The sequence below is a fragment of the Molothrus aeneus genome, chromosome 9 (genome assembly GCF_037042795.1).
Source record: "Molothrus aeneus isolate 106 chromosome 9, BPBGC_Maene_1.0, whole genome shotgun sequence".
Lineage (NCBI taxonomy): Eukaryota > Metazoa > Chordata > Aves > Passeriformes > Icteridae > Molothrus > Molothrus aeneus.
In genome coordinates this window covers 5,821,265-5,848,459 of record NC_089654.1, presented here as the reverse complement: position 1 = coordinate 5,848,459, position 27,195 = coordinate 5,821,265, and the positions used below count along the sequence as shown (strand labels likewise).

Below are 27,195 nucleotides of genomic sequence, written 5' to 3'. Positions count from 1 at the left end.
CTTACCTCCTTGGAACAGGAAATCCATGGCTTCCTGCTCTGCAGAGCACCGAGAGCACTGCCTGTCAGCTCTTGTTAGGCAGAAAAGGCTAAGAATGCAATTAGCCTGGTGGATAAAAGGCAGGGAAAAGTCTCTTAACTATGAAAAATCAACACTTGAGGAAGCAAACCACATGTGGAGAACAAATGCTGGAAAAAGCCCCAACTGTTTGGAACAAATGCCTTTATTACTTAAATAAACAGCAGCGTAATCTGTTGGAGTGACAGTGTGAGCTGTTCTGTACCCTGTATCTCTAAGAAGAATTTGTTGCTAACTTGAAAGCAGATGGCTTTGTATGGCCCTGGGTGGGTTTTCTGGGAAATGTTATTTATATGCTGTGATACAGGAACAGAAACATCCTAATAATGCTGCAGCAGGCTAAAAGGAACATGGATAATATAAAACAAGTTCAAAATATGCTGTGTCTGTATCCCATATTTCAGGTAGATTAAAAGCAGTCATGGATTTTTAATTTTTTTTTTTTTTTTAACTGTATGTGTCCTCTGGGAGAACAGACATCTCAGAGTTCATTTGGATCAAGACACAGATGCCAATAGGCTCATGGTTAGGCAATGTTGTGAATTCTTAGGTTTGAAAAATACTTCCTGCTTTGGAGACAAAGCCCCCTTTTATTACTTGTGTTTTGATTATTCATTTTCTGAAGCAAAATGACTGCAAGTTACTTAGAAGAATTTTAATGATTTTTTTTCTCTCCTTTCATATAAAGGCATAGTACCAGCACATAGCAGTGAGCACTTTAGGAATGTCAGTATTTCTGTAGAGTCTTAATCAAATAAATAAAGGTGAGAGTAAAGAATATTTTGTTACCTTTTAAGATATAACTAAAACCTCCAGAATGCCTTGTGGCTCACTCCAGGCAGATCACAAGTGAGCTGATGCCTGGAGAACCCCTGTTCTTGGAGCTCATGCTTCAGTAGATCTGATTATATCTTTTGTTCTGTGCCATGTTTTGTTATTTGACTTTATCATATCACAACTGTGATTGCTGTGTTTGTTATTTGAGTTTATCATATCACAACTAAGTTTAGCCTGTTTAGGACAGTGACAGTAGCTGAGAGGGTCTCGCATGGAATATGCTGCATAGTGCAGCTTGGCCCTGGACAATGCTAAAATCTGCAAGTGTTTCTTTGAAATCTGAGAGCTCAAGGTTGCCAAGTCTGTCCTTGATCAGCACAGGGGCTTTTTACTGCTGGGCAGTGCAGGAGGTTGTGTCCTGCACAGGGTGCTCTGTGCCAGGCCCATGGCAAAGCACTCTTGTGGCACACACTGCCTGTCACAGCAGCTGTTTGCCCAAGGACCTGCTTCTCTGCCATCTGTGTGGCCTGAAGAAATAATCATACCAAAGTTTGAACTGAGTCTTCAGCTTCAGTTTTTAAACTTGGAAATGTTTCTTCACACAGGCTGCAGCCACCACTCAGGAACATGCAAGAGCACAAAGACTCAAGTTTGACTGGAAATGTCTCCCTAAGCTCATTCTGTGCTGTGAGTGTTGCATGGAAATTCTTTGTTCTGAAAGCTCCAGAAAGCTGCAGTGAACAAAACCAGTGGCTGCTGAGTCCATGTACCACGGCAGGGCATAGCCTTTGGCTTAGTGGTGTGTCAGAACAGTTTTACACAGATTTGACTCCAGCTCTGGTTTTCCTGAGAATTTGTGTGGATGATGAAAATGCAGCACTGCGCCTGGAGAAGGGAGACTGTGAGTCTGGGGTATGTTGACGTAGGAGAGTAAGATGTGAAAGAAGTGAAAACTTGGAGGAAAAAAAGCCTGTACAAATAATTTGTAGCACAGTGTGAGGGTGCATTACCTTTGCACATGGGATATCTCGTGTCTGACTCTTGTGTGCTTCTGTTTCCCCACTAAAGGAGGCACAATGCCCCTCTTTTTATATTGCTCTGTACTTCCTCTAGATGCTACCTGACAACAAATTACTATAATTCTACAGCAAGAACACAGATAAAAATGCACTTTTGGGGAAGGTTGAATGCTGGTCACTTCCTCTCCCTTGTGGGCTGCTCTGGCCTCCATAGTGAGTGAGGTAATCCCCCTACTCCTCCTCCCTGAAAAAAATGTGCACATTTTGTTTTATGGACTCAGGGTATTGTAATACAGAAAGGGGAGCAGGCAAATGTGTCCTGGATCTCTGAGTCACCAGGAAAAAGCAGCCAGCTTTGTTTTGTTTTTATTTTGGTTTCAGTAAAAACATACTTCCCACTCTAACTTTTCAAACTTCCACGTGGCACACAGGGGGATCAGTTCCAGTTGATATAAGCCTGGATGAAGAGAGGGAGGAAATAACTTAATTGCTTTAGACTTCAGTTCAGCTGGAGTGGAGAGGAAAGAATCAGTGTCCCTTCTTTGGAATTCAGCAAGAAGGTCGTGTTGTTGGTGAGGACAGAGCTTCTGCAGGTTTTGTGGAGGTACTGTATGGAGCACTGCAGGGCACTCACAAAACAGGTGGCTTTATATTTAATATAGTAACTGCTGTCAGGGAAAAAAAGCTGTGTTGCTTTCTTGGGAGTATTGCTGCACTTTGAGCATACAGTTAGCAAATATATCTTCCTGTTCTTTCACCAAGAATGGGGAAATAAGAAATGTGAGGCTTCTGGGCTGAGTATCTGTGTCTGTGTGTGTGTGTGTAAGTGGTGGAAAGTTCTGATGTTACTGCTGTAATGCAGGGCATAGAAGATAAAGAAGAGATTGAGTGGATGGGGTGTCACAGCACACTGGGGACTTTGCCTGTTAGACATTTGTATTTTCAGCCTATTGATCCCTGGTCCCCAAAGATCAGTTAATGTGTTGAAAAGGAGAGAGAGTTAAAGGGGAAGGAGATAAAATGCAGGAAAAACTGCTGATCTATCTGTTCCTAGCTAATTTGAACCAGACCCCCAGAGAATGGGAGGACATTCCCACCTGGAATTCAGATTTGGGTTGAATGCAGCTAAACTCAAAGATGTGGTAACGGTGCAGCTCCAGTGTCCTGCAGTGAAATGCAGAAGCACACACACTGTCTCTGCCTCTCTTCTGCCAATTCCTGCATGCTGGCTCTTGGCTTCACTCACAGATCTTACAAACTGTGCTGACAAAAGTAATGGGAGATTGTTTATTTCCCAAGTCTTTATATTCAGGCCATAGCTGCTTCCTCTTTCCTACTCACATTTTCCTATATGGTGACTTTGGAAAATTCCTCTCTGATTTCGCTGGGAAGTGCAGGAAGCTCTCACTGGTAGAGGGTTGCCTGTTTCTCTCTCCAGTTCTGCTTCTCACATCTGGAAAGGATCTGGCTTGGAAAGGGGAGACTCACTCTGAGCTCAGTGCATGTTACTGACATGGCATGAGCTGAGAGAGCCTGTGGGGGCAAGAGAAATGTTCTTCTCCATTCATCTCATTTCTGACAGCAAAGGTGAGTTTTTCTATTTTTTTTTAAAGCTGGCTTGTCAGACATTCTGCAGCAGCAGCCTCCCTTTCAGCTGCAGCTTTTAGCAAGGATACTCAGTGTAACAAATTCAGTTAACCTGTTGATTTTGAAGGAGAATCTTCTCCTTCAGTGAATGTTTTTCCCTCTGTGTGTGTGTGTGTCCTGTGGGAATGTGTGTGGGGAATGATAGGTAACAGAGATGAGATATTTTGAAAGTGATTCTGTTGTTTATTGGGAGCACTGTAATCACTGAGAGGCATTCAGTAACTCCTGAAACTTCAGTTTACCTCTTGAGACTGTGTCTTTTGTGGCAGTCCTGTGCTGTGAGGCGCTGAAGTGCAGGTATCAGAAAGATGCAGCCACAGAAACCTCTGAGCTGGTTTCAGTGTCACTTCAGTCTTTGGGTGGCAGGACCTGCTCCAAAGCCCACCTACAGCAAGGGAAGGGGACTGACTCTTTCTGGTGGGTTTTGAGCTATTCCTTTAGAAGCTTTCTTAACAAGGCTTTGAATCAGGCCCATGGGAATGAGTAGAAGTGGAGTGAGTTACTTCAGCCTTTCTTTGAACTAAAATAAAATCACCATCATGCCTGGTTTTACTGCCTGCACTCCAGATGTATACAGATGTTCCTCTATCCAAAGTGTCTCCCTGTGCTAGAGCAGCAGTCCCTCCAAAGGCATTGTAGCAGACACTTGCATATTGATGAGGGGGTGAGATTGCCCCAAAGTCTTAGTGTGCAATAGATAGAATATTTCATGTTAATTTTCTAACATCTTTTGAGCAACAGATGTAGAAAAGCAGCATTTTGCAAAGGTAGAGAGCCCAAGAAAAACCACAGTGTAACTGTGCTATGGGAACAGTGTTGATACTGTTACAGCAGATCTGATTGAGACCTGTATATGCAAGGTTTTCTGCCTATAGTTTCTTTGGCAAGTATCTGTAAGGGTGAGCTCTTATGTAGGAAAAATACTTTCTTACAGATCTGAAATACTTTCTGAGATTATTTTCTCTGAGATTTCTGAAATATTTTCTGAGATTAGGTCACCAAATACTAAGGATTTTACTAATCTACTGTTGGCATACTCATATGGCCAGTTTTGGTCTCAGTGTTAATATCTGCCACACAAGGAAAGTTCTATAAAAGAGATGAATTTCATTATATTCAGCTATTACAGATATGGAAGCTGTAAAGTAGTGGAATAGGGGAAAGAGAGATCAAGCACACAATGATAAATGCTTAAAATCACCCACCCAGCATGTTTGTAGCAAAGACAGGACTAAAGCAAAACCAGCATCCATGTTTTGGGATGCTCTGCCCTGTAGCCCCTCTTGCTCCCATTTCTTCAAGTACAAGTCAGTGTTTAAAAAAATTACTTAAGTCTTTAATGGCTGTGACTGAGAGCAGGATGTCTCCAATGCTTCCCAAGCATCCAAGCTCTCTGTGAGAGCTCCTGGTGCAAAGCTGCAAAGACTTGTGAATGATGTAAATGGAGACACAGTTCTGACAGCTGCCAGTCTGGTTCTGTGGAGTTCTTGTTTCTGATGCAAAGAAGGAATCTGGGTTAGCAGAGGTGAAGAGAGTATTTATTTGATAAGGTCGTGAATCCATTGTGCCTTTTCACCTAAAAGATCAGCCTAAGTCTTTCTCATTGCTGTCAAATCCTTCTGTGAAAAAATAGCTGAGAGGATAAATGGCAAGCCATAACCAGCTCTGACTGCAAACCTTTATGTATGAAATCTGAGAAGGGCAGCAAGTGGGACCGAGGGGGCTGGGTTAGGGCCAGCTGGCTGCTCCAGTAGATAATCAACTTCTGTTTGGATTATTTTAACCTGCTGCCAGAAAGATAAAAGCTGAACATTAGCCAAGTGTTTTAGGTTCAGATCAGCACTGTCCAAAATCCATAGGAAGCCCGTTCTGTTTTCAGTAGCTGCAAGGTTTTGTTATTGTTCAATGCACGTGTAACAGCCCCTCTGAGAATCACTCCTGACCAGCCTCTATGTTTAAATAACGAGAAGAGTTTCTTCCTATGGAAAACTCTGAGGAACGGTACGACAGACAGCCACATTGAACTAACATTGCATAACCTCTTCCCTACATCTGGGGGATCATCTGGCGTTTCTCAATGTGAAAAAAGCAATAAATATCTCGGGGAGTCGGGGCCGGTGCGGGGAACGCTGCCGGGCCGCCGGCTGTACCGGGACCCACTGGTTGGGCAGCGCAGTCCACAAAATGCCTTGAGGGGCCGCGAGGGCGCCCCGGGAGAGCGGGAGGGCGGCGGCGGGGCTGGCTCGGCCGGGCCGGGCGGCGGGGCTGGGCCGGGCGCTGCCCCGCGGGGCTGACCCGCTGTCCGGCCCGCAGGGGCGATGCCCGCCGGCGGCCGGGCGCTGCTGGCGCTGCTGGGGCTGCCGGCGCTGCTGGCCCTGGGCTGCGCCGCCGACAGCGACTTCGCCGAGGGCGGCCCGGAGCGGCGGCGGCCCGGGCCCGGCCCCGCCTGCCCCCGCGACTGCGGCTGCACCCAGGAGGGCGTCGTGGACTGCGGCGGCATCGACCTCAAGGAATTCCCGCTGCTGCTGCCCGAGCTGACCAACCACCTCTCCCTGCAGGTAAGGGCGCGATCCATCGTCCCCCACCGTGCCCTCATTCCGGCCCTGAACCCCGACTCCTTCCCTCAGTCCCTTCTCGGCTTCCGGCGGGAGCAGCAGGTGCAGCAGGCCCCGCTCCTGGTTATCGGCATGCTCTCCCCTCACATCCAGGGAAGGGAAAAACAGCTCCACATTCTCTCTCAGCTCCAGGAGAAGAATTTTTCTCCAAGCTAACAATTTCTTGTTTCTCCTTTGGCCAACCCAAATTTCTGGTGGTGCCCTTCCATTTTGAGGTGTCTTTGAAGAAGATGGGCTAAATGGCAGAGAATTCTTTGGGCAGCACGGTGTGTTAGTTCAGACACAGTGAGCCAGTCCAGAGGCAGGGCCAGCCCATGTCCTCCACTGTCCCCCCTCTCCCTGCAGCACATGGACTCAGCAAGGAGCAGGTGTGACATGGCCAGTGCCGCCCATCATGCCATGTCACGCCTACAGCAAGTGGTCGTGCTCCAGACACCTCATGTCTTGCCATGAAAAGGTCATATAAGATGTGAGATTCCAGCTTCAGGAAGAAGAATCAGGATGTCCTAGACTGTCAGCAGGTTTCTATGCTCTGCTCTTAGTTACTTGATTCCTGTGACCAGCATTTGGGCAGGTGTCCTTTCCCTGCTCTGACACCTGAAGGGCCAGAGCATGCCAGCCCTGTGGCTGTGCCTCCTTGGAGCAATGGCAGTGCTTGAAGTTTTCAATGCCTGGCCCTTCACCAACTGCTTTTGGTCTATTGCTCCCATCTGTCAATTCTGTCCAATGGATGAAATGCAGATTTTGTTTAGAGATTTTCAGTTAGAAAAACTGTAATATAAGCTGGCACCTTCCTCAGCAGATCTGTCCCAGGCGTGTGTTAGCCATGGCTCCTGCCTCTGCTACCAAAAGAAGCTTTTTGGAGCCACAGCTGTCACTTTCTGTGCACTGGCCTGGCTTCCAGGACAGTGGGGCCTCGACTGATCCCCTGGATGCTGAAGCCAGAACCACTCATTAATGGCTGGAATGTTAATCAGCATGTTAATGAGAATCTGATGGCAGTCACCCCTGACAGCACAACCAGTGCAAGTGAGCCTGGTTTGTTGCTCCCTGCCTGTGACCAGTGGATTTTAAAACAACCCATGAATAACAGAAGCCATAAGCTTGGAAATCCACCCTGCCAACCTTGTAACAAATGCTTTGCTGCAGCTACAAGGTTTGGCTGTGGCAGATGGACTGTGGGCCTTTCCAGGCATAATCACACTCTGTGTGCTGCTGGTGCATAAGCTGGATATTCCTGGGGATGAGCAGAAGTCAGGCTTTCAAATGCTCCTGGGTTTGGATGTTTTTGGTTTGAGATCTGAATTTGGCTCATTATGAGAAAAGTCTTGACAGGGATTTGACATGGTGGGTTCACTTCCAGATTTTGTTGAAGTTCACAGTCTGGGTTTACTGGGATCCTTTTTGGATTACTTTGTTGATGATTAATACTCTCCATTTTCTTAGAATAACCAAATAGAAGAAATCTTTCCAGAAGAGCTTGCTCGTCTTTATAGACTGGAAACTCTCAATTTGCAAAACAACAGGCTAACTTCAAAAGGTGAGCCACGGGGTAGACAGAGCCTGTGCCTCCAGAGCAGCAGCTTATGCAATGAGGCCAGTGACAGCTGATAAGGAAAGCCAGGGTGATGGATTGCTTGGTTTGCTGTGAGCCTCACTCCTCTGGCCATCTCACAGAGCATGGAGACACTTTATCATCTGAAGCACAATACTCAGTGTGGAGGAATGCAGCCCTGCTGAAGCAGTGGAGGAGACCTGGCAGCAGCTCGTGTACTGTGGCGTGAGATCTCCTCATCCAGGAAACTCCCTCTGCTCCCACAGGCACTTCCATGCAATGCACTTGAGAACCAGAAACGTCCACATGCTGAATGATTTCCTCCTGAATGACCTTGTTTAGTTCAGTCTAGTCGGGCTGGGCAGTTTGGTCCAGTTTTGTCCTTGTCAAATTTGGTATGAATTTATATGTATATTGCAAATAAGGACATTTCGACCCTTCTCAAACCATTTTGATTTTTGTAGGCAGGTTTTGCTTGTTCAGTCTCATGCTTATTAGAGAAACTTCACAAGGGGTTTAGTGAGGAAACTAAAAGAAACGGAGAAATTGGAGTAAACAGTAAGAGAGGAGGATAGGGATACAAAAGATGTAATTATTATTAATTGATGTGTCACCCACTTGATCTGAATGCTCTTTTTATCTTTACTGAAATTACAGTGAACAAAATTTATTGAGAATGTGGGCATATGATACATGGGCCCCAAGGCACAGCAATCTTACATAGCACAGGGAAAGCTGTGCTTATTATATCCAGCATTTGACACTTTACCTTTGGGCCTTCATGTTTTCTTTCACAAGCTTCAGTGCAGCCCTGAGTTTCCAACGTGTTTGGACATGGAAAATAGCTTTGCCTTTGACAAGTGCCAGGTGAAAGTGTTTCTTGCAGGCTTTCCATTGTGACAGCAGTTGTGCTTGTGTCACCAGCTGGATGTGGAGTGACTCAGTTGAAAATTAATCATTACTGGGGGAGGCTAAGCCCTGAGTTGGAGCAGCTCTCGGAGCTGGTTACTGTTTGGATACCTGAATTGTGAATCCTCTTAAAATCTGGGACCATTTGATGTTCTGATTAAATACATGTGACCACATTCAGGTTTCACCAGCTCTCTGAGCTGGTTACTGTTTGGATACCTTCTCTTACTGAAGAGTAAGAGAAGGGTTGTGACATGCAGGTTATTTTAGCAATATAGTCATTCATCAGGTTGATCTGATCACTAAGCAACCTCAGATTATATCCTTGCAAGAAAAAAGATTTGCAGAATCTTATGCAAATTACAGGAGAAGGTTCTCAGACTGTGGTTGCTGCAAGCACTGACAATCAGCCATAAGAGCAGGTCTGCACAGCTCTGTACCTGACACCTGCCAGTGGCCTTGGCCACAATCCTTGTGTGATCAGGATTTTAAATAGTCCTCCACTGCTCTTAACAAGTGTGTATTGTTTGATTTGATTTGTGGGTTTGTTTTTTGCTTTTCCCAATTAAAAGAGACACCAATAGATCTGAATCAGATTGTTTCAGTGGCTATAAAAAGTGTTTCAATCTCACATGGAAGATACTGAGAGGGAAAGCTACCCTGTGGTATTTTCACTCAGAAAAGCAGTAGGGTGCTGATGTCACTGATTAGTTATTCCTGTTTTTAAGGGTTGCCAGAGGAAGCATTTGAGCATCTGGAGAACCTGAATTACCTGTACCTGGCAAACAATAAGGTAAGAGACTCTGAAGCCTTTCAGAGCTCTTTTCTAATTGGGTTCTGAAAATTAAATGAGCAAGTTGTCAATTCTTTTAAAATGTATATATTACATAAGTAAAACTGTGCTAAAATGATATTTTAATGCAGGTTCATCTAAGGTCAAAACAGTATGTGAAATTTAGAGGCTACACATGCAGGTATATTTTGAACATTTGTTTATTTGTGTACCTGGTGAAAAGATTCCCTTGTGTAGGGAGGTACAGAAAGCCCCTGCATGCATAAATTACCACTGCCTTCAGTAGGCTTTGGGTCAGCTGCATGCAGATTTGGTTCCTGCCTGTTATGTGGGTAATGATATGAAATTCTGCCTTACCAGATGAGGCTGGTTGAAAAAATTGTGAACAAACACATCCTACTGCCTGTGTTTGAACCATGAAGATCTGTGAAAAATGCCTTTTTCCCTGACACCCATTCTTATTAGGTTGGATATGGGGAGGATACCCCCACACAGTGAAACTGTGCCAGTCATTAATTGATTCTTTTAGCTGCAGTGATAGGAGTTGAATTTCTTCTTTTAATGGAGAAGATTCCAGCTGCTTTCCTATTGTGGCCCAGGTTGGATGTATTGACAGAAGCACATCTTTCCTGCCAAAGCTAGGAAATGAAATAGCTTCTCATATACCCTTGCATCTGGGTGGTTCCTGTTATGGCTTCTTTTATCCCCAGTGGTTGTCCACAAGTATTTGCTACAGAAGAAATTAGGATCCACAGAAAAATATAAGTTAAAACATCAGGCAGAGCTTCTTTGTCTACAGAAATCCTGCCTTTCCATCCCACCCTCTCTCTCTCTGCATGTCTGTATATATATTTTATTATCCTCTTAAAATCTGGGACCATTTGATGTTCTGATTAAATACATGTGACCACATTCAGGTTTCAGTTAGGCCAAGACACATCCAGAATCACTCCATACATTTCTGTATGGAGTGATTGAGAATAGAACCCATTCCTAGTACAGTAACATTGTGTTCTTTTCTCTCTTTCAAGCACCATTTCCATGTAACAATCTTGGCAGTTAATAACTCCATAAAAAGGAACAAGCCAGACTGTGACTAATATTCCAGAACCTAGCACTCTGATTTTCCCTGTGTAACAAAACAAAGTGTTTGGTTTTTCTGGCTTTGCTGCAGAGAGAAAAGAATCCCAAAAGAAATTGCAAACATCAGCGAATGTCACAAGTAGTTACAGTGAGAAGTTGTGGACCCACAAAAATAACACATTTCTTTATAAATCACAAGCCAGGACAAACCAGATTGGCTTCAGACTGCATCTCCTCTGCAGCAGGAAACACTGGGGATCAAGTTACTGTGGTGTCTGGAGGAGAGCAGGGATTTGCTGGTAGTTTGCTTCTTGTTTTATGGATTATCTTAATGCTGCTTCATCTTACATTGTGATCCCATCAGATGTAGCTAAATCATCTTTCATTAAAGTGGCACAGTTGGTCAGAGAAAAGAAATGCAAGAGACTAAAAGCCTTCTGTGGCCTGTGAGTAACAAGTACTTCAAGTAAAGAGTGGATGCAGTAGGATGGTAGTTTCCTTTTTAATTTTTCACCCCACTCTTGTGTTTTGTATCTCTCAAACAGAGTGCACAGTAAACCTTGTTAATGAGAGAAATTGTTCCACCAAATGATAGACTAGATCCTGAGCTGTCATGATTGACTATAAGCAGGTGATTTTGGTGACAGAAGGTTTACATTTCCCCATATCCTCAAAGTGATATGGGATTCACCTCAATCCAGCACTTCTGGTTTTATCAAAGCTTCATCCAAGCAAGAAAAATCCGAGCAATTCAAATCTGGTAATGACTTTTGTATTTACCTTCTGAATTCATTAGTTAACAGTGGAGAAACACTCTGTCATAAGGAAAGGAAGGTGCAGCAGGAAAGTTGAAAGAAAATTGCAGTAGGAGAAATGACAGATTGCTTCTTGTTAGGCAATAAATCAGACAAAGCTATTCAAGTCAACTTTATTTTTGCTAACACTTAAAACAATCTGGCATGAATCCTTCAAGAAGGTAATCAGTGAAAATCGGTCTCATGACCAAGTGCTGAAATGCCAAAGCAAAATCCTGAGCAAGTGAAAACTCTTTTTGGATTAAACATCTTTTTCTCTTTCCTCTTTCTTGTGGTTCTTATGTCTCTCATTTCACATGTCTGAGCCATGCCCTTTGCTTTGTACAAAAGTTATGACCTAATTGACTGGAGAAAAGCTTTAATGTACCACTGTGTATGAAAATGATTAAGTCTTGTTTCCTGTGTCTGAATTGTCAGTGTTACATCATGGCAGAGACTTATTTCTTTCTGAGGCACTGTCAGACCTTCTCAGTCAGAGATGAGTGCTTTTATCCAGCACCCAGCAATCATATCTCCCAGATCAGGAGGTGAGAGATTACCACCAAAGCCAAGAGCAACTGCAGGAATATGCAGAATGGCTCATTCCAGTGCTCACAAACCATCTGGAAATGCTGATAGGAGTGTGATTTGTGGGAAAGATCTTTTTGTGTGTTTGTGACACACAAATGTTTAAGACAGGCTAAAGATGGAAGTTTTGGAACAGCTGAAAATGAAAACCAGTAAATAATGTATTCTTTTTTGAAAAGACTGTTTTATGAGTCCAGTAAATTGGAAGTTCATGGATGGAGTTCATCAATGCACTCTTGACTTACCAGTAGAGAGGGGCGTAGGCAGCCTTTAGATAAATACATAGTTTAAGGCTTGGGTTAGGCAGTTCTCCAATAAAGTGTCTCTTCTTTCACACAGTGTTCATATCTTAGATATTTTTGGTTTTACACTATTATTCATAACACACTGCAGTTTTATGGTAATAAAAGTTTGAAAAATATGGTTTATCATTATGTGAGTCTTGCTGTGCTTTGTAGGCTAAAAGGACAAGGTTCTGTTTCACACAACAGAACTGTGAGGAAGATTACAGATTCCATGAACTTCAGGCTAGAAGGAAAATCCCTTCCATTGCCCCAGTCTCCCATCCTGGTCTCAAAGAATTCAGTATCTGCCTTTGGAGTGCACATAAAACAGAGTGGTCTCATTAGTACTGCAGTGAACACCTGTAACCAGGGTGGCTGCACCTGCTGACTGCAGTCCATTGTCTCACAGCATTGTGGTAAAAAATTGTTTCCCAAGGGCTTTATCTTGATACATAAAGCTTCTGGGTGTGTGCTTGCCAGAAGACTGCCCTCCATCCAGCCTGGATTGTAAGCTGTATTCTTGGTTTGTGGGTGAATGACTTTGTTATTAACAGCCACTCAGTGAACCTGGATATTGTATTACCTGGATGCTCTCTAAAACTGAGCTTTTTTTGATCATTGCTTTTTACCCCACCAATTTGTTCAGATGCAAGTGTTTCTAGGGTTAGCTTTTAAAATAACTGATAAAAGCAGCAACAAGAGCAACACATTCAGTCCTATACCTGTTGTCAGCTATAAAGTTTTGAGGACAGGGCCTTTCTGTACTTCCTGATGCATCACTTGTTTATTGAACAAGGTATTGCTGTGCCCTTTGCTTTGAAGTGCCATTCAATATTCCATCATTTGGCTCAGAAGTGTCCTGGTTCTTTGGGAATCCCCCCTGCAGAGATCAGCATAAATGGCTGCAGTGGGGCAGAGGTGTGAAGTGACACCTCCCCTCCACAACACGCTTTGGTAGGAGAATGAGCACTAGGTCACTGTGAGGGGGGCTCGAGTTCTTTTGGCACAGCAGACTGAGGAATTAGGAAGAATAATAAGCAAAGTGTTTGCTCTCTGAATAACAATTTCTTGATTTCTTCCACCAAAAAGAGACAGGACCCTTCCAACCAAAACAAACATTTTCATATCTTAGAGCAAAAGTCTGTCTCCTTCCTGGAGAGATTAGTGAGTGAGGACAATTTGTTTTTGTTCATGAAATCTACATTCAATTTAATTTATCTTTGCCTGTTTAGGAAAGATAAATTTGAAAGTGTTTTGCTGCTGCTCTAATACTTGGTTAAAACAGTTGCTACATTTCATTGGAACTCCCCTGTATATTTCTTTTACAGCTAACAGTGGCTCCAAAATTCCTACCAAATACCTTGATCAGTGCAGATTTTGCAGCCAATTATCTCACTAAGATTTATGGGCTCACATTTGGACAGAAACCAAACTTGAGGTAAGGGACTGGGAAGTAAAACAATACTGGTGTTCTGCCACTGCTTGGATGCAGTTGGTGGGTGATAAGAAAATATCTGGCTAAACTATATTATTGCCTACTTGTGTTTTTGGAAAGAAGCTGTTTGTTATTCTTAGCATGAAAAATCAAACAAACACATTCCAAGGGCTTTTGCTAGCTGCCAGACACTTCTGCAAATATCAAATGAAGTTGTCCCCATTTTATTTGTGTATTTGAGTTGAAAAGAACAATTAAGTTTCTCAAAATGGAGATTAGCTGTCTAAAAATCTCTAGTTTTATTACAGTCTGTTCATTTTTAAAAGTAAAATCAGGTGGAGAGGGCAGTACTGAGTGCAGTATAACTCAGTTCTATTCAAGGTAAGCACCTCAGCACATTCAGAAGGGGTTCATACTCCACATCTGCTGCCAAGGTCTCTGCTAGGTTCAGGCTGTGATTTTCTCATCTGAACTGATAGCAGCACATCCATGTCAAACCCAGAGGCACCCAGGACACCTCCTGTGAGCTGTGGGCTTTGCTGAAGGGGTTTTGAGTAATCTGCAGCATCCACACACTGCACCAGGCAGATCCTGCAAAGACTCCCAGACTGTTGGGAGCAATTTGTGCAGCCAGGTTTGAAGCAGTTAATTACAGCTGACCCAGCTGAGCCCCTACAGCCCAGTCTTGTGATGAATTGAAGAACTTTCCATTCCCACTGAATTCATTGACAGCTGGAGCTGCTCTGCACTTCCTGGGCCTTTAGTCTCTTGGGCTCTTGGAAGCTGAAAGGGCTGAGTCACTCACAGATTTCTGGTGATATCTCATGATGAAAGAAGCTGGATTTATCCATGTTTTCCTCCTTAATCTCAGGTTGAGATGCTGCCGTCTTTTGATTCCATATTAAAATTACTGACTCTTCTGAAGTGATTTTCACACTCTTCTATATCAACACAAATTTTAATCAGAACAAGAGCTAATTGATTTCCAAGGTTACTCATATAAAATCCCAACACAGTTGTTTCAGTTGTTTTTTTGCCCCCAGCAGAGTTCATGATTTCAGACTGATTATTTGGAGAGTAAGTTTTTCAGAAAGGCAAATATTTGTGAGTTAAAAGTACAGCTGACCATGCAGGGTAAACAATACTTCCAGTGTAGCTCTGAACTCCCTGGAGTGTGGGATCACACAATTGTATTTCCATACTGAGCCTTTCCTTCCTTCCAGAAGGATGTTGCCAAGTTCTCTGCTACTGGTAGAGAATCCAAGAACAAGTTCAAAAAGCTCACTTGACACTTTTGCAGTTTTAACCTCTCTCTACAAATTTAGCTGCCTGCTGCATCTGGGGGTAACCACAGGAAAGGATGAGGTAATCAAAGTCACTAAAAGCCTATAATTTCTTCTGTTAAAAAGAAGTAAAATGAATTAATTTAGCAGTTAAGCCAGTGAAAAGGAGGAATAACTTCATAGAGGTACATTGCTTTGTACAGAATTGAAACCTGTGTAAGGATGAATCAGTTTCTGAAAATCTGTTTGGAGAAACTATTTGGTGAGTATTAAAGGTTGAAAGGAAGAAGGGCAAAGGAAAAGTAAGAAACTCTGTCTCTGGATCCCAATGGCTCATTAGAAACCAAAGCATAGAAAAGAGAAAAGTCTGCCAGACTGAGTCAATGTCTTTCTGTCAGTATCCTATTCTGAGTTCTAGGAGTAGGAGCGAAACTGTTTCCTGGGGTGTTTCCAGCCTTCACGGGAGCAGAAAGAATGGAGGGTTGAGATGGTCCTTTCTTATGAGACCTCCAGGCTGATTTTGTAAGCCCAAGCAGTCCAGACTCAATTCCAAATAGAAGTTAAAGGTAGGGCTGTATCTGTTAAAAAGAGATGAATTCTAACCCTCTGAGTGAGGCCCCCACACTGGCATTCTGTGTTTCTAAGTACTGCAAAGTCCCAGGCTTGCACTCAGTTTCTTGTAAAGAAGTTAAGGCCACTTGTGAAATTTGTATTCATGTGCAGGTTTGGATTTTGAATAGACATAACTTTCAGAGAATGTTGGGGCTGACCATTTGGTTTTGCATCTGTATCCCTTGCTAAATTAAAAAGTACATTTTAAAAACAAATCTAATTATCTCAAGAAAAGAAGAAAATATTGAAATTAAGTTTTAAACTAAGCTTTCTCTCAGTAAACAAAAACTCCAGATCTCCCTATCTGTTGAACTTCATCTTTTGCTTCCTTCCAACAGATCTGTGTATCTTCATAACAACAAACTTTCAGATGCTGGGTTACCTGATAATATGTTCAATGGCTCTAATAATGTGGAGATACTCATCATGTCCAGCAATTTCTTGAAGTATGTTCCAAAGAATCTCCCTCCAGCACTATATAAATTACACTTACAGGTAATGGCAACAACGTTTTGTAATCCTTTAGGATTGTGACAAAGGACTGTGTTTGTGTGGGTTTCACACCACAGGGCCAAGACATCCCAGTGGCTCTGGAAACATCCCCAGGCCCACTTTAAGGCTTGCCTGTTGTATTCTCATCAGTAGCTGTCCCCATCTCCTTCCTTTTTTGTCCATGAGCAATAGTGTGTTTTTGCAAATCACCAGAACGCTCACAGGGGGCAGAAATGCCTTTCTGTGTTTGCAGAATCAAACACAGAAATTGGACTGTAAATCCCTGTGTGGTTGCATTGTTGGTCTCCTCCCTGCATAAAACAATATTAATACATATTAGAACAGGCCATGTCTCCATGACCTCCCAGGTAAGTTTGCCACTAATGCCACTTGTCCTGACAGCTGCTTACCCACTCTGTACTGGCTTTGCTCACTGACTCATTTCACACAGACCTCTGCTTTCCCAGCACCAGTGGCTGCTGCTTGCTACTGAGCTGGCAATGCAGTTTGGATTAGGCATTCTTTATTACTGCAACTCCTCTAGCCATAGTGCAATAGCAGAGCTGTGCTGTTAACTACTCTCCAGCATTTTTGATTGCATGTCATCTGATTCTGATAAAAACACTTCATCATGTCTGAGCTGGAGATCTGAGCCTCAGCAATGGGAGAGCCACAGTGGTGGGGAGTCCTGGGTCTGCCTGCTCTGAGTGTTGACAGCTCTTTGGACGTGCAGAGGCTGGAGTCTGTTATCAGCCCTGGGCTGAGGCAGCTCTGTGCTGCCTCCCAGCTCTCTTTTCCCTTGAAGGTTTCACCAGAATTCCTGCTAAAGTCTTCGAGAGAACAGGCTCCTCCAGCTTGAAGAAAAGTAAACGCAACTTTACTTTAAATTGCTGGAATTTCTCTCCAAAGTATTTGTCCCCTGAATTTTTTCAACACTTACAGATAATCATTATTTCCCAAAGGGGTCTCACACTGTGAGGATTACTCTTTGAACTTGTCTCCTCCCCTGCTCTCCCCAGTTGTGTTAAGGACAGAGGAGATGAGCAGAGAAAGGAGTGTTTTATTTGCAAGTGCACCATCTGTCAGTAGTAACATTTACCTTGATATTTTGACTGGGAAAAAACAGGACAATGGGAAATGAGAGGCAGCCAAAAGTGGACCAAAAATTTCTGACAGGTATACTTAAGATGTGATTTTTTCTTTTACTATTTATTGAGACAGCCAAATTTGTCTGTGTTGGTTTCTACTTTATTTAAGTTGACAAATGAATCTGGTCCGTTATAAAGCTCCTTAAGTATTTCATGTCTAGCCCTTCTGAAGTTTAATTGCCCCTGCTAGTTGAACAGAACCCAAATGTTGTGTTGATTCATGCCAAATCCTGTGCTTTGTGCTTCTGGTGACTCTAGAGCAACAAGCTGGAGAAGATTCCCAAAGGAGCCTTCAGCGAGCTTGCCGGGCTGCGGGAGCTGTATTTGCAGAATAACTACTTGTCCAATGAGGGAATGGACAACGAAACTTTCTGGTGAGACTGAGAGTGCACTGTGTACCTCTGTGTCTGTCTGCCCCCTCTGGGACAGTCGTGCATCTACTGAACAAAGGACACAGTAGAAAGTAAAGTTATTCAAAGCTGGGTATGTTATGCATTTCACTGCTTAGATGCAGATGCTGCCATTCAAGAGCAAAGGTCTGGGTGAGTGGTTGCAGAATTGTTTTATATAAAAGACAGAACACTGAACATTAGACTGCACCATTCCCTGCCTGCCACAGACCCAGTCACACCAGGTACTAAATCCCTTCTAGGAACAGCCACCTAGAACAACACCGAAAGCTACTCTCTGCTCTGCCAAAACAGTCAAAAGTGAGGTTACCTGGGACTTTCCAGTTTCTAGGGCACTTCACTGGGCATTAAAGCCAGACCTTCATCTTCACTGGAGGCACTTGTGTGTTTCTGTGAAGGTGGCTTGAAAGCAGCCCCACACACAGAGCTGTGAATTCCCCATGCCCAGGTGTATCCCAGTGCAGGTGGTTGCTGGAGCAGGCAGGGATGCAGTGGTGCTGCCCAAGAGCCAGATGGCTGCAAAAGCTTTGCTACCAACTGGTGCAACAGAAATAGCATTTGGCTGTCCTAGATTTAGCCTGGGACTTAGCACTTCAGAAATTTAACATTTTTTTTTCTCTGCTTGCACCGAATGCTGTCTTTGTTCTACCTGAAAATCCAGACCACACAATCGGTCCTGCCCATAATTTAGTTCTGTAAACCCTCCTGATCTCCAGACACAAAAATATAACAAAATGTGCTTTCCTTTTCCATTTTCCATGCCCAGAAACCTCTCTTAGTAGTTTACTATATCTGTGTTGAGTCCACCTCCAGGTCATGTTCGACATGTAATTTCTGTTAAGGTATTCCCATCCTGGGGAAACCTTACAAATGGCAGCAGTGAAGCATTTTACCTAAGGATTATATTTGTTTATTCAGAGCATGCTTGGATAGCTGGAACAGCAGTGTAGTAACCAGTAAGTAATGTCTGTAACACATTAGTCTTCCTGTTTCCTGAAAACTCTCTGGTCATCTGCAATGGGTTATGTTGTGTCAAGTAGATTAAAACTCTAATTTGAGCTGAGAAACTGACGTGAAATACAAGGGAATACAGGGTTCCTCAGTCCTGGCTGTGGAACAACCATTGATCCATATCCAGTTGGTATAAGTGGCTGGTCTGAGGATTTAATTTAGCTTCAACTGAGACCGTGGAATCCAGATTCAGTAGCTTACACAAAGCAGCTCTAGCCCTGACTCACTTCCATAATACTGGAGGGTCATGAGAAGTTCACTACCTTAGCCTAGGACACTAAGTTAGCATTTCTGCTTTTCATAAAAGTAACATTTCATCATCTAGAAAGCAGACCTGCCTTTCACTTTCAGCAAATACTTTGAGAGAGACAGAAATTACTCATGCTCAGGCTTTGTTTCTGTGAAACTGAGAGCTAAACTCTGTGTTCTGGTGGAGGTCCCATAGCATCTTCCTTGTGGTATTTGTTCACCAAAATTGCTCATACATTGCTGTCTGGGACTGCAAAACTTATCTCAGGCCTCAGCTCTGTGGCAGTTTGGGTGTCAGTGGACTCTGGCATGTTCTCTTGTTGGTGTGGCTGGGGAGCAGTGGCAGTGCCAAGTCCCAATTCCTTATGGCAATATGGGAGCTCCCTGTTTTGGTGTCCACATCACTCAAATCACAAGTCCGAAAAGGGCAGTCAGTAGCGGGAGCTGTCCTGGGTAAAAAGGCTCTAAAGCAAATCTTTGAGCAAGTTGGTTATTGTTTCACCTTGCAGAATCAAAATGTTTTCTTTCCTGCTTTCCCAAGGAAATTGTCTAGTCTTGAATATCTGGATTTGTCCAGCAATAACCTCTCCCAAATCCCAAGTGGTTTACCTCGAAACATCGTCCTCCTCCACCTGGAGAAGAATGCAATTAAGGTGATTGACAGAGATGTCTTGACCCAAATTAAGAACCTGGAGTACCTTCTGCTCCACAATAACAAATTGAAAGCCCGAGGTATTCACCCCTCAGCCTTCCATGGCTTAAAGAAGCTGCACACTGTCCACCTGTACAATAACATGCTGGAAAGGATCCCCAGCGGGCTGCCCCGGCGAGTGAAGACACTGATGATCCTTCATAACCAGATCTCAGAGATCAACAGGAATGACTTTGCTACCACTTACTTCCTTGAAGAGCTGAACCTGAGCTACAACAAGCTCACAAGTCCCCAGATCCATCGAGAGGCCTTCCGTAAACTGCGGCAACTGAAGTCCCTGGATCTTTCTGGAAACAATCTCCACACAGTGCCTTTTGGCTTCCCAAAGAACTTGCAGGTTCTAAAGCTGAAGGAGAACGAGATAAGCATCATCCCAAAAGGGACTTTGTCTGGGATGACAAAACTGAGGGAACTATATTTGAGCAACAATAAACTGAAAGTAAATTCAATTTATTCAAGAGCATGGAGAGAACTCAGCAGTCTTCAGGTAGAAACACCACCTTCTCTAATTGTTTTAGTGATGCTGATATCCTCATCTGTCTGCCTAAATCAAATTATGTAGCACCAATACCAAATGTGCTTGGTCCTCGTGTTTTGGGGTTGCATTGTAAGTGCTACACACTCTGTTTCTAGAGTAGAAATGATGTGCTATTGTGCCAGAGGTGGGTACCTTCCACTGCTGGCCAGTCCAGCTTTGTGTCTGAATCCTGACAGTGTCCTATATTTTTCAGAAAAACATTGGTGAATGTTGTAATTAAAACTGACATTAGGCCTTTCAAATAGCTTGTCTCCCAAAAGATTTAAAATCAGCTCTGAATAGAGACAGCAGGAGGAAGGAATGCATAAACAAAAACACTCTTAATTCTCAAAGCCCCCACATCAGCTTATAGTCAGACAAGCCAAGCTGTAGGATTTAGCAGCTCAGCTGGCTAAGGCACCTGGGGAGCAGCTCGGAGTCTGGATTCAATCAGCAGTCTTCTCATTTGCTTAATTGTTGGAGAAAGTTAAACACAAACCATAAGGCAGGCAGGAACAGTCACATTTGTGCTGAGCAAAATGACCTTTCAGAATTGTTACGCCGGCTGAAGGATTTGTCTGCATTTCCTTTTCGGCAAGGGCCCCTTTCCTGCAGTGAAAGGTATTGCCCGTGTCATACAGCAGCCACGGAGGGGGGATATGGTCAGGTCACTGCACAGCAAAGTGTGCACATCTCAGAGCAGATCAGGGATAAGGACATGCAGCATATGTCACACTGGCCCCCAGTGTGTTTTCAGACAATCCTGACATTAATCTGTAGGAACTTTTCCCTTTCTGTTGTGTCTGGGAATAACCAATAGCTTGTTTCTCAGTTAATGTCAATCAGCAATGCAGCAACAGTGTCTGCAGAGCTGTTTGCATCAGCTGCAGATTTGGTCCCTGGCTTTAATAATACCTTTTACATTTGTTTGGTGCCACACTGATACATGTGTGAGCAAATATATTTAATATGCAAAGCAGCCTGGAAGGAAGATGCCATTGAAAATTACAGACGGCTGGGATTGCTTTTCTGCAGTACCTTAATAAAATGTAGGTTGTTTTATTTTCAAACAAAAATGGGTCATGATCCCTGCTGGGTAGCTGGATTGCTGGTTGGAATGATGAGCTTTCCTTCTCAAAGGTCCAGATTGACAATTATGTGGAACTTTTGTTCTACTCTCCCTTCCTTGCAGTCGATGTAAAGCCAGAGGTGTTGCTGACTCAACCATTGGCCATCCCCACAGCAAACCCCACTCCCACTAAACAGGGTTCAGATAACAGCACAGACTTAAAGTTCTGCTGGACTAATGGGGCATTTTTGGCTGTTGCTTTTCTTTGGAACAGCATTAATTCTTGTTGGTTGTTTCCAGGTGAATCTTTTTTATCATTAAGTGCTTAACTGTGCAGTTGGTTTCTGAGTTGTTGCACTGGAGTGAATTTGGCAAATAACCATCCATAAAGATCCTGATCATGCATATACTTAGTAAATACTTCAGTCCACACTGTTTCCATGGAAATCTGCAACTGCAAAGCAAGACATTTACATAATGGACTTGGCAGTACTGGGTTAACAGTTGGAGTCAATGATCTTAAAGCTTTTTTCCAACCTAAACAATTCAATGGTTCTATGATAATTGTTTTCCAGACTGGCATTATGTGAGGAATAAAAACACTGGAATGAGGACAATTGTTTGCAGAAGTGTGGCTTTGAGTAGTGGGTAAATAGTGTCAGGTTGGTGCTATGAAAATACTACAATACAGGATAACAAAACATTTCTATTGATCCATTCTCTCACAAAAAATTAATCTGAGAAACAACCATGACCTTTAGTCCTGCTGTCTTCATACATTCTCCATGTTAGAATATTTCCAGATGGTTTTATGTGTAACTGTACCTATCACCATCCTCAGCCAGCAAAGTGTTTGCAGTAGCAGATGCCAAGGAATTCTCCTGCATATCTGAAACCCAGCCTGTTTTTAATTTACTTAAACAGACATGGGCTAATGCCTGGGGACACAGATAAAGAAATGTTGGAACTCTGAAACAAACCAGCATGACATATCATGTGAAATCAGGATGCTCAATAGGAGTGTAAGAGACTAGAATTGTCTTGGCCACACTTACCTTGCTGCAAATTAGAGGTAGATTAAATGAGTTTATTCTATAATAAATATAACTTCAAAATTAAATCTCTTTCTGGTGTGTTTCTAATATTTAAATTCAGTTATTTGACCCCTTGTTGTCTCTTCCTTACAGTCACTAGACATGGCTGGCAACCAGCTGACATCTATTCCATTAGGCCTGCCAGAATCTCTGGAATATCTGTATCTCCAGAACAACAAGATCACAACGGTTTCAGAGAATGCTTTTGAATCTACACCCAAAATAAAGGGGATTTACCTCAGGTAAGGTCAAGCTTCCACTTCAACACACAAGATTTTTTCCTTCTTCATCTACTTTATAATTGCTTACTTTTTAGAAAGTATTTAAAATCCTTGTTTTCTGAACAAGCATATTTGGTTTATACTGATATGTGACAAAACTATATTTATCTGCTCAGAAACAACATGGATACACATAATAAACTCTTTTTAGAGAGCTTGTCTTTTCTATGCTTATTAGAATGGATTGGGCATGCCAGTAATTCTGGGCAATTAATGTTTAACACGATGTCATATTCCAATATTCAGCTGTGAGCCAAAAGTTTACTGTCCCCTTGTACAAGTGCAGCTTTGCCTGTGTCTGTTGGCCCTGGATTTTGACAAAATCCCCCTCCAGTGAGGTGTGTGTGAGTAATCTTGGAGTTGTGTGCATTCCCTGGGTAGCTTTGTCAGAAACAAGTGACAAGTTACAACTGTGACAGTTACGTAACCCAGTTTAGGGGCTTTGCTGGGTTCTTTCCCACTCTGTCAGTTGGATGAGGACTTTGTTTTTGTAGATGACAGATACTGACCTTTTTTTACACGTAATGTAAACTCACAGTAACAACTGACTGAAGCAGAGATTTATAGCACACTAAGGGAATCTGTCCCTGTAATATATTCAGTTCTAATCTGGTGGAATATTATTGAAAATATTATTTAGAAGTAATTTATGAATTCCTTAATATATGATTAAGCTGATCCAAGGGCTGTGTTCAGAAAGTCTAGGCTGCAGAAGACTAAATATGGTCTTATTTTGACTATATGCAGCTAAACTGCCCTGTAGTTCTGAATAGTTCTGGAGCATACCTTTATGGATGAATGATTCCATACCAAGCAAATAAAATTACAAAGTCTGGTGTAAATTAGAGCAGTCTGTCTATTCAGCTGCTCACATTTATGAGATTTTAGTGAATGCTTGGATGTGAACCAGAAACCACATGCCACATTCTATATTTCTATATAAAGAAAAAAGGAATTTGCAAAACAGTTTTGCTAACATATTCAGGAGGCAACTCCACCCAAGCTCAGTCGTATTTTTAATGGGAGGCCATTAATCACTGCAGTGTTGTGAAACAATAATATACATTTGGAATATTACACAGAATACAATTCTAGGCATGTTCAAAAGTAACAGAGCAGTATATGTGACAGGTTCATAAACTGCAGATTAGTTTATTTGTATTCCTGGAACTGCAAATAACAGCTGAAAAATGACTGCTTTGTGTTTAAAGGGTTACTTTGTTTTGCGTTTAGTGGGTGAAGAATTAAACTGTCAAGGAATGACACAGAATTTTTTGAAAAATCAGTTATAGTTTAAAATATGGGCTGTTAGGCAGATGCTTTTCCTCTCTGGGAAGGAGAAAGGAGAATAGCAAGAGAAAGAATTTGTGGGGGAGGAATTCCAATATTATGATTTTTTTTCTTTCCTCATCCAGAGGAGTCAGCACTTCTAGAGTGCTGTTGTGAGTCAGTGTAAACTTAGAGTAACTTGGGTTAGTATAGAGTAGCTGCAGAATGGTTTCTTCTTAGTCCCCTAATTTCTGTGTTGTATATAAAAACGGGTTTATTTTAACAAGGGTGCTTTTTTGTTTGTTTAAGGTTTAATAAGATTGCAGTTGGAGCACTGAAAGAAAGTACCTTCCAAAACCTGAAGCACTTACAGGTACTGGATATTGAAGGGAACCTTGAATTCAGCAACAGTTCAAAGAATAAGGACGACTCAGAAGAGGAAATGGAAGATGAGGAAGAGGAAGAGGAAGAAGAACTGAGATAAAATGTGAATTCACACAATCCCATCGTGTGGGAGGTAACAGCTGTAGTTGAGTTAAATTAAGGCCCCAGTTTTCAGACTCCTGTGTAAATAATTCCAATTTACACACATGATTGAAGCATAACAAGTGAGTGTCTGAACCCTGAACTTAAAGACTTCCACTAAAGCATGACTGGGAATCACAAATCAAAAAGGGAAAATACAATATTTTGTAAAATGAAACAGTATATATCTGTTTAATCAATCTTCTTAATGGACTGTTCTTATTGGCTTTTGTTTATAGGCACAGTAGTTAAAGATGCAGGTCCTTGTTCACTAATTATGATAACAAAAGATGCAAAGGTATTTCATGATACCTTTGAGCAATTACTTCAAAAGGAAAACAAAGAACAAAGTGTGGAGCTTGCTGATGCAGAAGACATGAGGTGAAAATAGATGACAAATTAAAGTAAGAGTAGACCCATTGGTCTTTGTTAAATGTGTCATTAGGTTACAAATTCTGTCTCAAGCAGTATTTAAATCGCTGACCACTAGAGGAGAAAAATAATGCTATACTTAGTGTATTTCTTATGGAAAGAATAGCATCTCTACTTGAATCTCTTTTCAACTGCAGGAAAAAAAGATACAGGGACAAAGATATTTGAAGAATATCCTTTCTTTTCATAAGAATAGTGATCTATTTACTGCATCTCCTAAGCATCTTATGTTCAAAGATGATGAGGTTCAGGATTGCTCTTTGCTTCTGGAGACCTAAGAGTGGCGAAAAAATAGTTTTGTCCCTAATCAACATTTTGTCACTGAGAATGACACAAGGAATTGCTAGGAATAGTGCTAATAAGCTTAAAAGATGATGGGGCTTGAAAAGGGCAGAAGGTACTTGGGAAGTCAAACATTAGCCCTACTGGCTGAGGTATATGAAAACTTTGTTAAACAAGAAATAATTTCTATCTACAGACTTAGGGTACATTCAAAATCAATGCCTCTCTGGTTTAGCTTTGGGACACGTGTGATATGTCAACAGGTACTATGTTTGTCTTATTCTGAATTCTGTATTCCATTATATAACTTATTTTATTTTTCTGTTTTGCAGGAAAACATATGGAAAAGTACATATATGTCTATGTGTATACATCTATATAGATATCCAGAGAACACTTAGCAAAACGTGCAATGAATTATGCAGAAACTGTCGTGGCACTGGGCCAGGCTCATGGAAGACAGTGTGTTTCAGTGCCTTATTCAGGGAGAGACCCTGAATGCCTTTCCAAAGCTTCCAAATCATCTTATACAAGACCCAGGATCATAAGGGATTGCTCTGGAACTCACAAAAGCTGGCTTTTGTTTCTTCTGTTTCTCTTCCCTCACTGTTTCCATCTGTAATAACAATATGGGACTGTTTTGAACACAGGCCTTCAAATGCCATTTTTGTCACTGCATTTTAAGTGAACCATGTTTATGCCTCTTTTCTTTTCCTCCACCCAAAAGAAGCTGTTCTTGGCCAGGGCAGATGAATATCTGCAGTAGTTTCAAGTGCAGAGCAGTGTATGAGGCATTTTGGTCATCAAGCAGCAGTAATAATTCTGGATGCAATTATTTCTCTGTTATAACAATGTGTATATTTGGATGAGAAAAACAAAATAAGGCTGGATCCCGTAATATTTTATCTCTACTGCCAAAACCTGCAGTATATTCCTGTTTTAGAAAGGTTTTAAGATAAAACAATGCTCTTGTGAATATATATATATATAAATACATATATAAAATGTCTGCCTTCCAGAGCTTTGGTAAAGTTTCTGTCTTGCTGTTGTTTGCCCATGGGGCAGTTGGGTGAATGTCTCTGAAGGTGTGATCAGAAGATGGAGTGGCAGGATGGAGTTTAATGGTTGTGGTAGAATTTTCCACAGTGCCTCTCATTCCCACCCAGAGGCAGGAGTGAGACTAATGGGGGAAAAGAGATTAGTGAGTGTGGGCTGTCTTAGGAGAAAACCATTAAATATCAAAAGAAATTTGTTTAGTTCAAGTCTGGAGACAGTGCTTGCTGTCATACTCCCTTAAAGCTTCCCCTATTTTATGATGTTGAGTGTTGTCAGCTCCTGTTGGAATCAGAAAATAAGAAACCAAGGAAAAGAAGACCTACAGAGGTACAAGTTTCTCAGTTGCTTATAATGTCCTACATCTGAGGCAGCTAATCTGCTTGACAAAATGGTCTTTTCTTTTGAGGATTTCTGATTGAACACATGTTGTTTTGCATACTGCATTCCAGGATTGACTTGGAAACACAGTTGGCTTAATTTTTTACCAGCTGTTTTCCTGCTGGAGATCTAGTTCCACACTCTCCCTTTGGTTTCCCATAGCTCATGACAGTAATTTCAAGCTGTTGTTCCCTACCTTAGACAATTCAACACACTCATTAATCACAGAAGGAAAGACTGCTTCCTGAAAAAGTAAAAGCTTGGCCCCAGAAATTGCAAAACCCACACATTTTTGAATATCAGCTATACAGCTGAGCAATAAAATACCCTTCCAAGTGACTGCTGGGATAGATTTCTATGTAAAATGTCTACAGAATGTAGCTCAAGTCCATTAGCAATCTCCATCTCCAGCAAACTTCCAGTGGAAGTTCTGCCAGACTTCTGTGAAAAAGACCAATTTATTAAACTCCTGAACAAGCTGAGAATATGCAGATTTGTATAGTTTTATGGAGAACTGTTCTATTGTCTTCAAACTTCTGTCCCTTGGATTAAGATTCTATGAAAAGTCAGATGCCTCAGACTTCTTTGAATCCCTTGAGAGTCTGATGCAGTGAGTGCAGGAGTGAAGGTTCATTTTAGCACCTGTAGAATCAGGCCCAAAATGTCAGGATGACACATGCACTGTTAAGCTTTTTGAGCAAGCAGCAGCCTTTGCCAAAGGAGACTCACCTACAGTTTAAGGTGCATATATTGTAAAGGTAAAGTTAGGAAACACTTATCCAAGTTTGTTTCCAGTAG

The 27,195-nt window shown here is 42.2% G+C and overlaps 1 protein-coding gene across 1 annotated transcript; it reads left to right on the top strand.

Annotated features, from left to right (window-relative positions):
• Positions 1-2,317: 2,317 nt before the first annotated feature.
• Positions 2,318-25,983, top strand: PODN (podocan). The gene is made up of 11 exons (XM_066556049.1): positions 2,318-2,478; positions 5,835-6,079; positions 7,583-7,676; positions 9,329-9,393; positions 13,471-13,580; positions 15,811-15,967; positions 17,371-17,486; positions 19,324-19,981; positions 22,268-22,416; positions 24,034-24,241; positions 25,296-25,983. The coding sequence occupies exons 2-10, from the start codon at positions 5,840-5,842 to the stop codon at positions 24,206-24,208; spliced, it is 1,764 nt and encodes a 587-aa protein (XP_066412146.1). The 5' UTR covers positions 2,318-2,478; positions 5,835-5,839; the 3' UTR covers positions 24,209-24,241; positions 25,296-25,983.
• Positions 25,984-27,195: the final 1,212 nt, after the last annotated feature.